The sequence below is a fragment of the Elephas maximus genome, chromosome 3 (genome assembly GCF_024166365.1).
Source record: "Elephas maximus indicus isolate mEleMax1 chromosome 3, mEleMax1 primary haplotype, whole genome shotgun sequence".
Taxonomy (NCBI): Eukaryota; Metazoa; Chordata; class Mammalia; order Proboscidea; family Elephantidae; genus Elephas; species Elephas maximus.
This window is the reverse complement of record NC_064821.1, coordinates 34241-50500: the sequence shown is the minus strand read 5'-3', so window position 1 is coordinate 50500 and position 16260 is coordinate 34241. Positions and strand designations below refer to the sequence as shown.

The following is a 16260-nucleotide window of genomic DNA, read 5'->3' as shown; positions in this document are numbered from 1 at the left end:
GGAAATGGGGAGCCAAGGTCTAGACGGGGAGAGTGTTGACACAGCGCGGGTTTGGCCACCAATATCACAAAACAGCGTGTGTATTAATTGTCTGAGTAACTAACTTGTTCTGTAAACCTTCGCCTAAAGCGCACACGCGCGCACACACACACACGCGCAAAGCAGCCTTACAGTTCCCCAAAGCCAAAAACCAAACGTGTTGCTATGGAGCTGATGTCAACTCATAGTGACCCTATAATACAGAGCGGAACTGTTTCCAAGGCTGTAAATCTTTACGGAAACAGATTGCCTCATCTTTCACCTGTGGAGCCGCTGGGGGGTTTGAACCGCCAATCTCTTGGTTAGTAGCCGAGCCCTTAACCACTGTGCCACCCGTGCTCCATCCAGTTCCCAAAGGCAGGTGTATTAATTTCCTACAGCTATTATTACAAATTACCACACACTCGGTGGCTTGAAACAACAATTTATTCTCTAGAGGTTTTGGTGGGCGGAAACCTGTTACCAAGGTGTGGGCTGGGCCAGGCTCCCTCTGAAGGGCCTGGGGGGCCCTTCCTTGTCTCTCCCAGCTTCTGGTGGCCCCAGGCTTATGGATGCGTTACTCCGTTACTCTGTTCTCGGCCTCCGTGTTCACATAGATTTCTCATTTCTTCTCTGTGTCTCCCCTCTGTGTGTCTCCGTTTATGAGAACGCTGGTCATTGGCCTCAGGGCCCATCTGGTTAATCGAGATGACCTCATCTTGAGGCCCTTTAATTACATCTGCAAAGACCCTTTTCCCAAATAAGGTCTCATTCACAGGCATGGGGGGCTAGGACGTGGAGATATTTTGGGGGGGCCACAAATCAGCCCATGACAGCAGGGTAGATGGGGGGGGTGAGAAACAAAGTCAGCGTTGTGAGGACCCTGAAGAGCCCACCCTCACCTGCACCCTCAGGACGCAGGGCACCTGGAGGACAGCCTGGGGCCCTGCGAGAACGAGGGGGCAGCTTCCTGGGCTGGGGCAGGCAGGAGAACAAGGCTGCTGCATCAACTGCAGGGACCAAGCAGCAGGGGGGAAGCGCCCTCCCCAGGGAAGGAAAAGTTTCTCTCCTGCGGCCCCCAGCGCCCTCTACTGACAAAGTTTAGCATCACCTCAGCTGCCAAAGGAAAAACACTTGCTCCCTTCTTAACTTTTTCCCCATGGAGCCAACAACTAAGGGTGAACTTGGACCTGAGAGTCAGAGAGCTCAAAATGTCACCCTGAGCCCCCACCATGGTGCCCCCAGGGGGTCAGGACAGAACCGGCCATAGCCCAGGAGGACTGGGTATCCGTTCCGCAAGTGTCTGGGTGGTCGAGACCTGGATGGGGCCCGTGTGGTCCTGCCAGAGAGGCTTAGCCCTGGGGAGGGGCAGTGAGGGGCTGCGGACATGGGGCTGATGGCCTGGCCTGGGCAGGGCCAAGGGTTACAAGGCTCTGAGGAGAGGGTGGTTGGGGGACAGCCAAGGGGACGGGCATGGGGTTGGTGTTCTGGGAGAAGTGTGGTTCTGGGGTCCTGGGGGGCGCTGAGCCCTGAGGAGAACTGGAGAGCTATGCTTCCAGGTGGTCCAGGAGGGAGTGGCCATTAGGAGAAGAGGTCACACCTCCCAGGAGCGCAGGGGGCTCCCTTCGCCAACTGACAGACCATCCCAGCCTCTCTCCCCGGGCCCAGGTTAGATTCTTCCATCATTTAACTAGGCTCTAGGCCTCAGCTTGTCAGGGGCCAAACTGCTGTGGAATCCCAGGCCGAGAGTGTGAGCTCTCTATGCCTTCTGGTGAGGCTACAACTATATGTGGAGGCAACATTTATTACAAGAGGCCTAAACACCAAGGGAGACCATTGGTTGGGAAGGAAAACCACAGTCAACACCACCCTGACCACTTCAGGGACCCTCTGGGCTTTTCTACCTCATTCGTTTACACGACAGCAGAGAATCTGTTTACTCAGTTATTTCTGGTCTCTTGACACTCTTGGGAAGTGTAAGGGTTCAGCAGACTTGCTGCATTTCCTTCTCCCATGTCCAATGAGGGCTGACTTTACACTAAAGCCTCGCCTACACTCCCCACAGACATAGGGCTTCTCCCCTGAGTGTGTCCTCTGGTGTGTGATGAGGACTGACTTCCGGCTAAAGCCTCGCCCACACTCCCTGCAGACATAGGGCTTCTCCCCTGAGTGTGTCCTCTGGTGTGTGATGAGGACTGACTTCTGGCTAAAGCCTCGCCCACACTCCCCGCAGACATAGGGCTTCTCCCCTGAGTGTGTCCTCTGGTGTGTGATGAGGTTTGACTTCCGGCTAAAGCCTCGCCCACACTCCCTGCAGACATAGGGCTTCTCCCCTGAGTGTGTCCTCTGGTGTGTGATGAGGTTTGACTTCTGGCTAAAGCCTCGCCCACACTCCCCGCAGACATAGGGCTTCTCCCCTGAGTGTGTCCTCTGGTGTGTGATGAGGACTGACTTCCGGCTAAAGCCTCGCCCACACTCCCCGCAGCTGTAGGGCTTCTCCCCTGAGTGTGTCCTCTGGTGTTTGATGAGGACTGACTTCTGGCTAAAGCCTCGCCCACACTCCCCGCAGACATAGGGCTTCTCCCCTGAGTGTGTCCTCTGGTGTTTGATGAGATCTGACTTCTGGCTAAAGCCTCGCCCACACTCCCCGCAGACATAGGGCTTCTCCCCCGAGTGTGTCCTCTGGTGTTTGATGAGATCTGACTTCTGGCTAAAGCCTCGCCCACACTCCCCGCAGACATAGGGCTTCTCCCCCGAGTGTGTCCTCTGGTGTGTGATGAGGACTGACTTTACACTAAAGCCTCGCCCACACTCGCCGCAGACATAGGGCTTCTCCCCTGAGTGTGTCCTCTGGTGTTTGATGAGATCTGACTTCTGGCTAAAGCCTCGCCCACACTCCCCGCAGACATAGGGCTTCTCCCCCGAGTGTGTCCTCTGGTGTGTGATGAGGACTGACTTTACACTAAAGCCTCGCCCACACTCCCCGCAGACATAGGGCTTCTCCCCCGAGTGTGTCTTCTGGTGCCTGATGAGATCTGACTTCTGGCTAAAGCCTCGCCCACACTCCCCGCAGACATAGGGCTTCTCCCCCGAGTGTGTCCTCTGGTGTGTGATGAGGACTGACTTTACACTAAAGCCTCGCCCACACTCGCCGCAGACATAGGGCTTCTCCCCCGAGTGTGTCCTCTGGTGTGTGATGAGGACTGACTTTACACTAAAGCCTCGCCCACACTCCCCGCAGACATAGGGCTTCTCCCCCGAGTGTGTCTTCTGGTGCCTGATGAGGACTGACTTCTGGCTAAAGCCTTGTCCACACTCTCTACACCTGACTTTTGCAATTCTTGAGGTTCCTACCCCCAGGAATAATTTCTCTGCGTCCTCAGGATTCGCTTTCTGGCCTGGGCTGGGCTTTGTCTCCATCATTCTGTTACCCTCCCTAGAGCTCCCTATTTGTCCTTTGGGTAGGCTGGAGCAGGCCTTTGAAATACACCCCCGCCTTGTCCTTTCAAACACCAGTCTGGACCCATCTCCAGCCTCTGGGTCTTCTGCTTTGTCACTCCACATGTGTTGCTCAGAACGCTGCTGCCTCCGACCCCCTGGCCGGGGGTCCTCTGGTTGGAGGTATTTTCTTTCAGGTGTTCCTGGGAAGGGCGGAGAGGGGTGGCTGTGCTTCATGTGTTGGCTGAGGAATTTCTGACTGGAGAAGGCCAGACGGCAGGAGGGACATGGGTGGATCTCTGGCTTTGGTTCTCCTGAAAGAGAAAGTTTTCAGTCAGAGTCCATGTAGACAAGGCTGCCTGCCGGCCTGCTTTGTCTCATTCCCAGCGTGTTCAGAACACAGGATCTGCCTCCACAGCACCCTCCTTCATAGGCCTGCTTTTCACTCCATTTTCATTCATTATATCTTCCTCAGCTATCTGGAAACCCACATCAAGGCCCTTCTCTACATTTCAGCCAGATGAGGGGCCTTAAAGTAGGAATTGGAGGAAAGCCTTGCTCTTTTCCTTGCTGGGAAAGGGGTGGGATCCACTGAGTCAGGAGCCCTCGGCCCAGAGGTCCCCACATGGGAAGGCAGTGTGGACCAGTGGTTGGAGAGCATGTGTGAGTTAAGACGTGTTTGACCAAGGACCACTCTGCCTCCTTCTTTCTCAGAGACTCAGGTGTGAAGGAGACAGGGCTGGCCCAGGCCACCGACTAAAGGACGCTGGGTCCTGCTGACTTGTGTCTCTCCTAGTTTTCCAGAAATTACGAAATGAAAACACGTGAAAATGTGTACTTTCTCAGGCTCTTTCTGTTCATACTTGATTTCACTCAGTCTTACCCCAGCTGAAAGGGGTTAGGAAGTCCTGTTCCAAATTATACCTTGTTCAGACTTCTCACACCCTCTTGACTCGCACCTTTGCCCACCACCCTCTCATCTGGACACTGAAGTAGCCCCTGAGTGTGTCCCCACCACATCTTCATTCCACAGATAAACCAAGGCATCGTCCTGCACAGATGATGCTGGAAATCCCCGTCGGCCTCCGTCTCACTCAGGACAAACCCTGATTTTGTGGTGTGAATCACAGGCCCTGCTTTTCCCGGCTGCTGTGTATCTCTCTGACTTCAACTCTCTCTGCTCCCCTCACCCACTTTTCTCCTTAGAGGTCTCCTGGCTGTTCCTCGAACACCCTGACTCTTTCCTGCCTCGGGTGGTTGGGTGCATTCTCCCTCCACCTGAGCCCTCTGCCCACAGGTGTTTGCAGGTCTCAGTCCACCTTTTCGTGAGGACTCTGAGGGAGGCCTCCTGACGCCTCTGCAGCGCTCAGCCTCCCCTCCCACTCTGCCCTCCCACCGGATTGAGTTTCTGCACAGCTTGCTGTCTGGTGTGGAAGACACACGTGTGTGCTCACTGTCTGGTGTGACACACACGTGTGCATGCTTGCTGTCTGGTGTGGAAGACACACGTGCATGCTCACTGTCTGGTGTGACACACGTGTGCCTATGTTCTATATGTTGATGTTCTGTTTTCCTCGTGTCAGCTGCTCCAGAGGGGTTAATCCGATCAATCTGTGTTTCCAGTTTGTGGGACCCAACTAGCACAGAGCAGGAACTCACAGGATGACTGATTGAATGACAGTGTACGAATGTTTTTTAGGCATATGGAGGAGATTAAAAAGAAAGAGCTAAAAGGGCCACAAGAACCCCCTTGGTGGGAGCTGGCCAGTGTCTGAGAGCTTATTTTTGCCTCTAGCACTGTGTACTGTTATACACTTTGTGCCTGAAGCATTAAAAAATAAAATAGGAACAAAAACTTTAAAATTGTTCCAGAGTAAAAGGCATATAAAATGAATCCTTCATTTTGGGAGCACCTGCTGTGAATTTCACCGACTTTAGATGGATTCTACTCTACTTATGGGTTGGACTAGGAAAATCTGCAAGCAGAAGGGTTCCCAGTGCCCACCTGTCCCTGAAGTGAGCTCCTTCTTCCACCTGCTGCCCCACTTGATGCCCAGCTCCTGGCCGTACTCGTCCCCATACCAGACTAGCAGTTCACAGTCAGGCTGGATGGTGCGGCAGGTCCGGTAGAAGATCTGCCTGTGGTACTGAAAGGCCACCAGGTTCTGCTCCTCCTCGTCCCGGGCGCAGTTCACATACCTGAGGTTGACAGGACATGACAGAACGACTGACGGTGAGTGGCCGGGAGTGTCAGGTCCTGCTCCTGCACCCTCCTGATGTTTGAGGTTCTGAGGCTCCCCACGGAAACCTTCTGTGCCCACCTCAGCCTTGTTTGTGATGTCACGTGAAATCCTCTCCCCAAGCCCAGTGTGTGGTGATGCTCCTCCCTGGCCTAATCAACCATGTTCCAAAGCCCAGTCCCAGACTTACCTCCACCTTGATTGGGTATTAACACAGTGAAGTGCAGCATCTCTGAACTCTAAACTAGTTTGTGTTTTATGCCACAGAACATGGCACTTGGTGATGCACTCTGCTTCTAAATAAATACAGGTCATTCAGTGCTTAGCCCAAGTCTCTCTTCTTCTGAGAGGCCTTTCTCCAATCTCCCCACACTTTATGTAAGTACTATTCACCTGCCCTCCAGGTTCCCACAGACACATTGAGGTCTTTTGTCTCACTGTGTACCCCAGTAGAATGAGAACCCTTAAGGAGAGGGGCTGGATCATGGGCTGGTGTCCATGAATAGCCTGTGGCTTACCGCACGCAGGCTTCCGTCAGGTCTGATCTCCCAGATTAAAGGTCCCTTGTTTTAGGTTAACTTGGCACTAGTTCTCGAAAGATATGAAAATTATAGTGATATATTTCTATAACAAACTGTTTAATGTCTGTCTCCAGTAAGTCCATGGTGTCCACAAGGACATGGGCTGCAGGGCCTGGCCCTGAACGGCAGCGTCTAAGCAGGCCACAGTAAGCACGTAACAGATGTCCGTCAGATAAACGAAGCGTGAGTGACTGCCTGTGTGTCCCTGCAATCTTGTCTAGCACAGATGTTTAGGCACAGAGGACATATGTTTTCATCTCCTTATTTCTAAGTGCCTCAAGACATGCAAGAGAGTTGTATGGAGAAAAAAGGACAGAGTGTAAAATCCAGCAACAGAGGCATGATGAAAAGGAAGCAGCTCTGGGCTCGTAAGTCTTGTTTACTCTCTGAAGCCAAACACCTTCTGGCCTTACCTCATCCAGTTGGCCCAAGACTCGTCCTTTCCATCCACATACTCATAGCAGTTCTTCCCCTTGGTGATCTGAGTTTCAGAAAAATGGGCATTTTTGGGTTAATAAACCAAGGAATTATTGTACTCTCCTGAGTCTGCTGCAACACAACACGCCCCTTTGTCAGCACCTCCAGGTCTGTGTGGAGTGTCAGTCAGAGTAGCGGTAGGCACTTTCATTATCTCTGTCCCACTGTCCCCCGCTTTCCCTCTGATCTTCAACAGGAGCTCCAGGGCCACACAGAGATCAGGCAGTACACAGAGCTAGCCCATTACCACCGTGGGCCCTAGCAGGCCCTACCAAGGCACAGAGGGAGACGGGCGAGGATAGGGCAGGGAGTGGGTGCTTCTCACCAGCCAGGAGTAGCCGCTGTTGGCTGCCTCCTTGTCTTCTGTCACCTGGCCCTCATAGGGTCCAAAATGAAGGCCCAGTGGCAGCTCGGACGCCTCGTTCCATACTCCGAGCCCAGCCTTGGGGATGCTGGATGGTCCAATTCTCAGCCCAGGGGGCAGAGTGAGGGCTGAGTGATTGGGGTGCCCCCTGTCTACAGGGCTGTCCTTTACAAACATTGGGGCCCCATGAACTGCACAGGTGTCGATGAAGAAGTTCTGGCACTTCTCACAATCTGCAGGAGGGAACAGTAGGGATTAGGATGCAGGGTAGGACAATCCTGGACATAGAGAGCAGGAGCAGAAAGAGCCCAGATCTCAGTCCTGGACTCCAAGTCACTAGGGAAGGGAAACTGTTTTGGGACCAGGACCTAAGCCTTCTGCTGAGGGAAGGAGGCTCACTTACAAAGGTAGTCGTCATCCTGGGGCTCACTGACCTCCTGGTACTCGAGGCCCTTTCTTTCTCGCAGGTTGTACATCTTCACCTCAACCTCATTTCTCCTGGGCTCTGAGGTGGAGGAGATAGGAGAGTGGGCTGGTGCGGTGTAGAGTGTGAGTCCCTGCTTTGTCAGAAAACGTGAGATCTCTCCCATCAAATCATCACTGTTCTTCTACAGGCTGATTTTCCCATAACTGTCAGTTCAAAGACCACAGCTCCACACACACTGACTACAGATGCTTAATGCAACTTTAGGCTCTGTTCCTCCCGTTGTCAGGTTGACTTCCCAACCTTTCTACTTAAAAAAGGGGCTTTCACGCATTTGCTCATTCTGAAAACACTTGTTGAAGGCGTGTTATGTGTTGGGAATTGAGTGAGGGCAAAAACACTGATGAAGGTTTGGTGCCTAGTGTCACAGATGGATTTATGGGACACCCAGCATGTGTCAGCTCCTTCATATTTAATTTAATGCTTTCAAACAATATATGAGCTCTGTATCTTCATCCTTATTTTACAGATTAGGAATCTGGACCTCAGAAAACTTTGAAGATTTGCCTATGCCCAGTGCTTCCGTGTAGATTAGAACCAAGGTCTGTGACTTTGAAATTAATCACATTCAATAATGCATTCAACTTCTTGTCTCCAGCTTAAACCTAGGTGCATAGACCATGCTCGTGAACCTTTCTAGAGGAGCTGGAGGGACTAGACCCCAGTTATTTTCTTACCCAGTTTCCGCCTCGAGGGCTGATCAGAGGTACTTGCTTCTCCAGGAGACGACACCGGCTTCTGGGCCTGCTCTGAGCCAGTTGTGTTCAGCAAAATTGCTGTTCCTGACACTTCCTTCAAACTAGATTCATTACCTAGCAGCGCCTTGGGCGTTCCCTTTAATGTGAGAGTCATATATTAAAGGACAACAAGCATTTCTTCAGTGCTTTAGGATGCGACATTTCCACACACATGACCTTAGCTAGAGCTGCAACAACCCTGAGGTACCTGGGCAGCCAGAGGGCTTGAGGGAAGAGGAAGGACCTGACAGGAACCCATGTCTTCAGGCTCTTTCCCTTCAACTTTCCCCAAATGTCTTTGTGTAGGAGCCAGTGAGGGAAGGAGAAGGCTTGAGGAGACTAGCTGAGAATCAACAAAGCCTGTGAGAGACAGTGTGGGGCTTATAGAAAGAGGGAGTCTTATAGAAACCAGTGGAATTTGATGGGAGATAAAATGTAGAAAAGCAGAAGGGGGACAAAGCATGCCAGAAACAAGGTGGTAGGGCAGCACGACTGGGAAGAGAACAGACACGCCTGCAGAAAAGTATCTTGACAACAGAGACAGTGATGCTAAAAAGTTAAAAATTGCCATATCCTGGAAAGAATACTTACTTTGGAATTAGAAAATACTGGAAAATTGGAATTAAATTAGCTGGTTCCTGTACCAATTCCGCTGAATAAGTATATGCCATTAGCTAATTCTTTTGATCTTTCCTTTAGTTTCCTTGTGCATAAATGGGCATAGATCCTAATCCTTAAGGTTACAGTGAACTTTAAATGTAATAATGCTCATTGAAATGTTTTGTGAGTTATTGAATACAGCATAAATGTGAGACTATTTCTTTGACAGTTGTGCTACAAAATTCACCTCCTCGACCATCTCCACAGTTGAAATCTAACTCACAGGTATCATCTTCAGCATTCCTTAACCTTCTTAAAAACAAAAACCAAACCCATTGCTGTCACGTCAGTTCCGACTCATAGCGACCCTAGAGGACAGAGAAGAACTGCCCCATATGGTTTCCAAGGAGCAGCTGGTGGATTCGCGCTGCTGACCTTTTGGTTAGCAGCTGAGCTCTTAACCACTGTGCCACCAGGGCTCTTTAACCTTCTTATCCATAGTTTAATTTGCAAATGTGCAATCAGTCATTCAGAAAACATTCAGGTGGGCCTGGGACTTCCGAGACAGATAAGGAGCAGGCTCCCAATGAGCTCTCATGCAGAGGGGCCAGCTAAGGAGACCATTCAAACCACGTGAGATGCACCTAATCAGAGACCAGAGGACAGCTGTTACTTCTTCCTACAGGAATGAGCATTTGAAATCAGTCCCAGAAGGAGGAGCTTCTACTGAATAGTGTGTATCTGACAGAAATCCTTAAGTCCTTGTCTCACTCTTTCCTCAATCATCACTCTGAAGCTCCTCAGGGCTGGGAGCTGCCTCCTCTTAAGTGGGAGCCCCTGAGGGTGGGGACATGTCTCCTTCTTCACCTGGGACAATCCACTGTACAAGCTGCCCTTACATTTGCACGTGATGGAATGACAAGGAAACCAGGTAAACGTAAGCTTCCCTGAGTAAGGCTCTTAGAGCAGCAACCGCTTTAGCACAGCAGAGAAGGAATGAGGTTTGAATCATCAGCTGGGCCTCGGAGGAGACAGCCTGAGCTTCACAAATATGTGCAGATTTTAATGAACAAGAAAGTTTTTTGGATTAGACTGTACTCCCACTGATACTGTGATGTCAGGTGTGTAAATGAACACGCCTGCACCTCAGTTTCCTCGTCTACAGTCACTAAAGTAGCTACCTCACAGGCTTGCTTGGACCAAGGGTGCTTTGGAAATGATTTCTGCAGTGTCATCAATTAAAGCCGATGCTTCTAGTCTGGAGTCTCTGGGTGGCACAGACAGTTAAGCACTCAGCTACGAACTGAAAGGTTGGAGGTTCAAATCCACCCAGAGGCGCCTTGGAAGAAAGGGCTGGCAATCTGCTTCCGAAAGGTCACCGGCATTGCAAACCTCTACTCTGACACACGTGGGGTCGCCATGAATCGGAATAGACTCAATAGCAACTGTTTTTCTGTTTGGAGTCCCTGGGTGGCACAAGCAGTTAAGCGCTCAGCTACCAACGAAGAGGTTGGAGGTCAGAATCCATCTAGAAGTGCTTGGAAGAAAGGCCTTGTGATCTACTTCTGAAAGGTCACAGCCAATGAAAACCTCATGGAGCACAGTTCGCCCCTTGACACATAGGGTTGCCGTGAGCTGGGAAAGACTCAACGGCAACTTTTTATTTTTTTATGCTTCTGCTGGGGAGTCAACGAATCACTTTCTTAAAATGCTAAAAAAAAAATCTAGATAAAATTTCATCTCTGCTTCATTCTGTGTTCTTAAGTTATCTATTAAGTGATAAGATTTAAGCGACTTTATTCATGTAAAGTCCTTAAAATAAAGTCAGGAATACTGTGGAAATAAAACAAGTGGTAGCTATTTCTGTTGCTGTTGTTACTATCAAGACGGTGATGTGTAGGACTGTGAGCAGGAGGGTCAGGAGAGGGAGGCAGCTGTCCTGGGCTCCGTACATACATCCTCCTGCTCCTTCCCGAGGGTGGCTCCACGAGGAAGGTGCTCTTCTCTGCAGGACTCCCAGATACTCACCTTCTGGTGTCTACTCTGCTCCGCCCGGGAGGCCACCGAAGGAGGTTTGACTGAAAGGCGATGAAAAATCAGAATTTATTTTTGATTGGTGGATATTTCCAAACTCTGGGGATGCTCACGTAGGGACAGAGAATTAGGAACCAGAGCATGGAGAGTCCAAGGCTTATCTGAAATGGCTTCTGCAGTATCATTACTTAATGGCTAACTGGTTTCTTAAAATGTTTTAAACCTCATCTCTGGTTCATCTTATGTACATAAAGTCTCTTACATTTATTTTAAGAAATTAATTGACTGCGTTGGGTATCTTAACTGGGTTCAGATAGAGACGTGTGATAAACCGTCAGGGAGAGGGTTAGCCATGAAAACTCTCTGTGTCAAAACCGGACAAGCAAGCACCGGGCTTCACCTCTCCCACGACTGCCTGAGCCTACAGCGTGGGAAGCCCGGGGACGGGAATCACGCATCGTGAATCCAACTTGCTCCTTCCGTTTAGGAGGACTGACTGTCGTTTTATAAACTCTCCTGTCTGAGCAGAAGTGAGCTGCTCGCTTCTGTCGTGTAAAGATGGCACATCACTTTCTTTGCCTGATGCCATCTCTGGTCAGAGCGTGTGGGAAAGCTCAGGGAGATTAAACAGCTCTCAAGCCTCTCCGAAGATCAGCACAAAAAAACAGGCTCCATTTGGGGTAAGACGATCCTGTGTTGTGATTAAATGTACATAAATTATGTATCTTTACAAATGTGTTAATCGTTTTCTCTTGTAAGACACTTAATCCAGTAACTATGAACCACTATAAAATTATCATTAGAAAGTGGTTTTACAGTTTAACTAAAGCTTTCTTAATTGTCCTTTGATTAATTATCAATGTTTAGCAAAAACAATCTCCTTAAAAAAAAAAAGATCATAAATTTTAAGCATAAAGAAGAGTATGGAGAATTACACTGGAAAAACCTATATACCCACTACCATTCAGTGAGACCTCAACATTCTGCTACTACTGCTTCTGATCTTTTTATTTCTATTTTAAAATTATAACACAAAAACTAATCACAGCTAAGTCACCTGTGAGTCCTTCCTCTTTCTCTGGTGGTGACAACTATTCTGAATTTGGTATTTCTTATTCACATTCAGATTTCTATCCATTTACCATTTATTAATTTAGTTACGAATAACACACACTATCATCTTACACATTTTAAAACTTCCAGTGACTGGCCTCTTGCTGTATGTACCCTTTAGATCTTGCTCGTTTGCTGAACATTTATGCCTTTGTGTGAACAAGCCCTTTCCTTTGTTAACTCCTGAGGAGTGGCTGAGACTTGGCCCCTGGAAATCCCGCTGGCCTCACCTTGCTGCCTAGGTGTCCATTCCTCATCAGAATCCTCAGTGTTATCCACCTGGGCTTTGATGGCCTGCCTGCGGTGACACATGAAAGCTGGGCGAGGGGCTCTAAGACCTGGAAAGAGAAGCAAAACCTTTGTCCTCCGAGGGAAAAGCTGGGAGGAAGAAGGAAGGGCGGTGGCTCAGTGGATGGGCTGGGAGAGCCTAGTATGGACACAAGAAAAGCAACTCCCCCCCCCGCCCCCAGTCTCCCTAGGCACACAGGGTCACTATGAGTCAAACTGACTCCATGGCACCTAACAAGAGCACCAACTCCCTGCACGCAGGAGGGAGTCACAAGAGTGCAGGGACTGAGAACCCACAGCTCTGTGCACCCAGCACCTTCAGTTACCTATAGTGACCAGCGCCTCGTAGTTCCTTTTCACATTCCTGTAGCGGAATTTCTCCCACTCTCCCATCTCCGCCCACTCTTCCTTGGAGAAGTAAATGGAAATGTCTCTGAAAGTGTCCTTGGCCTAGAGAAAGGACACATTCCTGCAATGGCTCACTAGTGGGGACCCACGCCCAGCTGGCCTGTCCCTCCACCTGGGCACCGGCAGCTGGGGACAATGACTCTCCCTCCCTGTGTCCTGATAGTGAACTGAGTGGATGCTGGGCATCTTCCAGGGCTCCCGAACAGAGCAGGTGCTGATGTAGGCGTCCTGATTCTCCCACAGCCCCCTCCCCTTTCTTCCGGTGGACCCCCTGCCACCACCGTAGGCCCTCCCCCTGCCCTCCCCAGAGACCATCCCCACCCCCGCCCTACCCATAGACACCCCTCCCTGGCACTCCCTGTGGCCTCCTCTCCTCGCCTGGGTACTCCCGCCCTCACCGTGGGCGTCCTCCCAGCGCTCCCCACATCTCCCCTAGGGTTCTTCTTGGCTGCCCTGGCGGGGCTCATGGTACCAGCACCGCCCCCGGCCCAGCCCGGAGTGTCCCAGCCCAAGGCCACAGCGCCTGTGGAAAGAGAAGGTTCTGGAAGAGGCAACCGCTGGACCACCGCCCCCGTGCCCGTGTGTCCTGCGCTAGAGCTGCAGGAGGTCGGGGTGCTGACGGGTCAGGGGTCCCCGAGGCCGGGCAGACCCCGATGCGTTAGTGCAACTCGATTCGAGGGGTCCTTGGGGTTAGACTGGGGCTTCGGGATCCTGCTCCAGTGAGAGGAAATGGCGTTTCTCAGAGAAGGATCTGGGGTCTCCACCTGGGCATTCTGGAAAAATCTAACAAAGTAGGCTGGTTGTCTAAAAGCAGCGATCTCTCAGGGTGAGGAGACTTGGGGTTCTCTCAGGGTGAGGGGACTCGGGGGTCTCTCAGGGTGAGGGGACTCGGGGGTCTCTCACGGTGAGGGGACGTGGGGTCTCAGGGTGAAGGGACTTGGGGTCTCTCAGGGTGAAGGGACTTGGGGGTCTCTCAGGGTGAGGGGATGTGGGGTCTCTCAGGGTGAGGCGATTTGGGGTCTCTCAGGATGAGGGCACTTGGGGTCTCTCAGGGTGAGGGGACTTGGGGTCAGGGTGAGAGGACTTGGGGGTCTCTCAGGGTGAGATTTGGAGTCTCCCAGGGTGAGGGGATTTGGGGTCTCATGGTGAGGGGACTTGGGGTCTTCTATATCAAGGGGATTTTGTGTCATTCAGGCTGAAGGTTTTTGGGGTGTCTGAGGATGAGGGCATTTGTGATCTCTGAAGCTGAGGCGATTTGGGCTCCCTCAAGGTCAAGGGATTTGGAATCTCATGGGAGATGAGGATTTGGGGTTTTTCTGATATTTGGGGTGCTTAGTCTGAGAGGATTTGGGATCCACCAGGTTAAGGGGATTGGAGGGTGCCTCAGGCTCCCTCAGGAGATTTAGGGTCTGTCCATGGCGACCGGTTTGGTTTGGTTTTTGGTTTTAGGCTGAGGGGCTTTGAAGTTATTAAAAAGATTTAGGGTATCTAACAATGAGGTTATTTTGGGTCTCTGAGGCTGATGAGATTAAGAGTCCCCAGGCTGACGGGGGTATAGGGCCTCTGAAGCTGGGTAAATTTAGGGTCTCTGTGGTTAAGAGATTTAGTGTTTCTCAAGCTGAGGGGAATTGGGGTTCTTCAGGTTCAGGAGATTTGAGGGTCTAAGGATGAGGGGACTTGGGGCTCCTCACGGTAAGGGGGTTTGGGGTCTCTCGTGCTGAGGGAGTTTGGAGGTCCCTCAAGCTGGCGGGATTTGGAGCCTCTCGGGGTGAGATCTGGGGTCTCGCAGGCTGGCATTTGAAGGTCTCGGCCGGACAGCTTATGAAGCCTTATAAGGGTCTGAAGCATGGCAGAAGCACCCCGTGTCCTGTTAGCGTCCCCTCGGCTCTCCCGCGCTGCCCACCCGCTGGCGCCGTCTCTGAGCACCTGCGGCTCCTCAGGAAGGGCGCGGTGAACTACGAGGAACCCGCCTTTAATGCGCCGTCAGGCTCAGGCCGCCAATCAACGCGCGGATAGAGCGGCCCGACCAATCGGCGACCAGGGTGGGGCTGGGGGGCAGGGCTTGGGCGGAGCCTTTTCTGTCAGTCACCGGACAGAACCCAGTTGGGATGTGGGCTGTGGGTGGGGGACCAGATCTTCCCGCCCCTGCGGAAGGTCACGCCCACCCCGCGGGGATTGGCTGCTCTGGGTCTCCGGGTCCAGGCGTCCGTGGGAGCTGAGAGAGGTGACTGATGCTCCACGGGCTCCAGTCGGTGGGGCAGCCCGGCCGACGACGGCTCAGTACGGCTGTCGGAGTCATGCATGCGGGTGGGGTGGTTTCCAAACGTTCCCTCGCGCCCCCAAGTGTGGAGCAGGCGCTGCCCCGGGCGAGGCGCTGAGGGCGGAGGCGGGGCCTGCCGGGCCTCGGGGAGGGGCGGGGCGTCAGGGCCCGGCGGGCGGGCCTTCGGCGTGCGGGGGCGGGGCGTCAGGGCCCGGGGGGCGGGCCTTCGGCGTGCGGGGGATGGGGCGTCAGGGCCTGGTGGGCGGGCCTTCGGCGTGCGGGGGCGGGGCCTAAGGAGATTGGCACCATAAAGACGCGTAGTTTATGTACGTTTAGTCACAACACAGGATCGTCTTACCCCAAATGGAGCCTGTTTTTTTGTGCTGATCTTCGGAGAGGCTTGAGAGCTGTTTAATCTCCCTGAGCTTTCCCACACGCTCTGACCAGAGATGGCATCAGGCAAAGAAAGTGATGTGCCATCTTTACACGACAGAAGCGAGCAGCTCACTTCTGCTCAGACAGGAGAGTTTATAAAACGACAGTCAGTCCTCCTAAACGGAAGGAGCAAGTTGGATTCAAGATGCGTGATTCCCGTCCCCGGGCTTCCCACGCTGTAGGCTCAGGCAGTCGTGGGAGAGGTGAAGCCCGGTGCTTGCTTGTCCGGTTTTGACACAGAGAGTTTTCATGGCTAACCCTCTCCCTGACGGTTTATCACACGTCTCTATCTGAACCCAGTTAAGATACCCAACGCAGTCAATTAATTTCTTAAAATAAATGTAAGAGACTTTATGTACATAAGATGAACCAGAGATGAGGTTTAAAACATTTTAAGAAACCAGTTAGCCATTAAGTAATGATACTGCAGAAGCCATTTCAGATAAGCCTTGGACTCTCCATGCTCTGGTTCCTAATTCTCTGTCCCTACGTGAGCATCCCCAGAGTTTGGAAACATCCACCAATCAAAAATAAATTCTGATTTTTCATCGCCTTTCAGTCAAACCTCCTTCGGTGGCCTCCCGGGCGGAGCAGAGTAGACACCAGAAGGTGAGTATCTGGGAGTCCTGCAGAGAAGAGCACCTTCCTCGTGGAGCCACCCTCGGGAAGGAGCAGGAGGATGTATGTACGGAGCCCAGGACAGCTGCCTCCCTCTCCTGACCCTCCTGCTCACAGTCCTACACATCAGCGCCTTGATACAGTGGAACCCGTGAGAGCCAGAGC

At 51.9% G+C, this 16260-nt stretch overlaps 1 protein-coding gene across 1 annotated transcript; it reads right to left on the bottom strand.

Moving 5' to 3' along the window:
* Nucleotides 1-1744: 1744 nt before the first annotated feature.
* On the bottom strand, nucleotides 1745-15975 carry PRDM9 (PR/SET domain 9). Its single transcript, XM_049880497.1, has 13 exons — nucleotides 15968-15975; nucleotides 14872-15332; nucleotides 14474-14737; nucleotides 13181-13305; nucleotides 12701-12824; nucleotides 12317-12424; nucleotides 10968-11017; nucleotides 8280-8436; nucleotides 7522-7623; nucleotides 7080-7351; nucleotides 6691-6758; nucleotides 5462-5655; nucleotides 1745-3770 (listed from the first exon to the last, which is right to left on the bottom strand). Exons 1-13 carry the CDS (start codon nucleotides 15973-15975, stop codon nucleotides 1963-1965), a joined length of 3741 nt encoding a protein of 1246 aa, XP_049736454.1. The 3' UTR covers nucleotides 1745-1962.
* Between the last annotated feature and the right edge of the window lie 285 nt (nucleotides 15976-16260).

Coding starts and splice junctions, on each gene's coding strand:
- PRDM9 (XM_049880497.1), bottom strand. Junction 13,306..14,473: donor AGACCCCAAACCCCCTTACC/GTGAGGAGCCCC, acceptor CTCTTTCCACAG/GCGCTGTGGCCTTGGGCTGG. Junction 5,656..6,690: donor TCTTGGGCCAACTGGATGAG/GTAAGGCCAGAA, acceptor TGTCAACCTCAG/GTATGTGAACTGCGCCCGGG.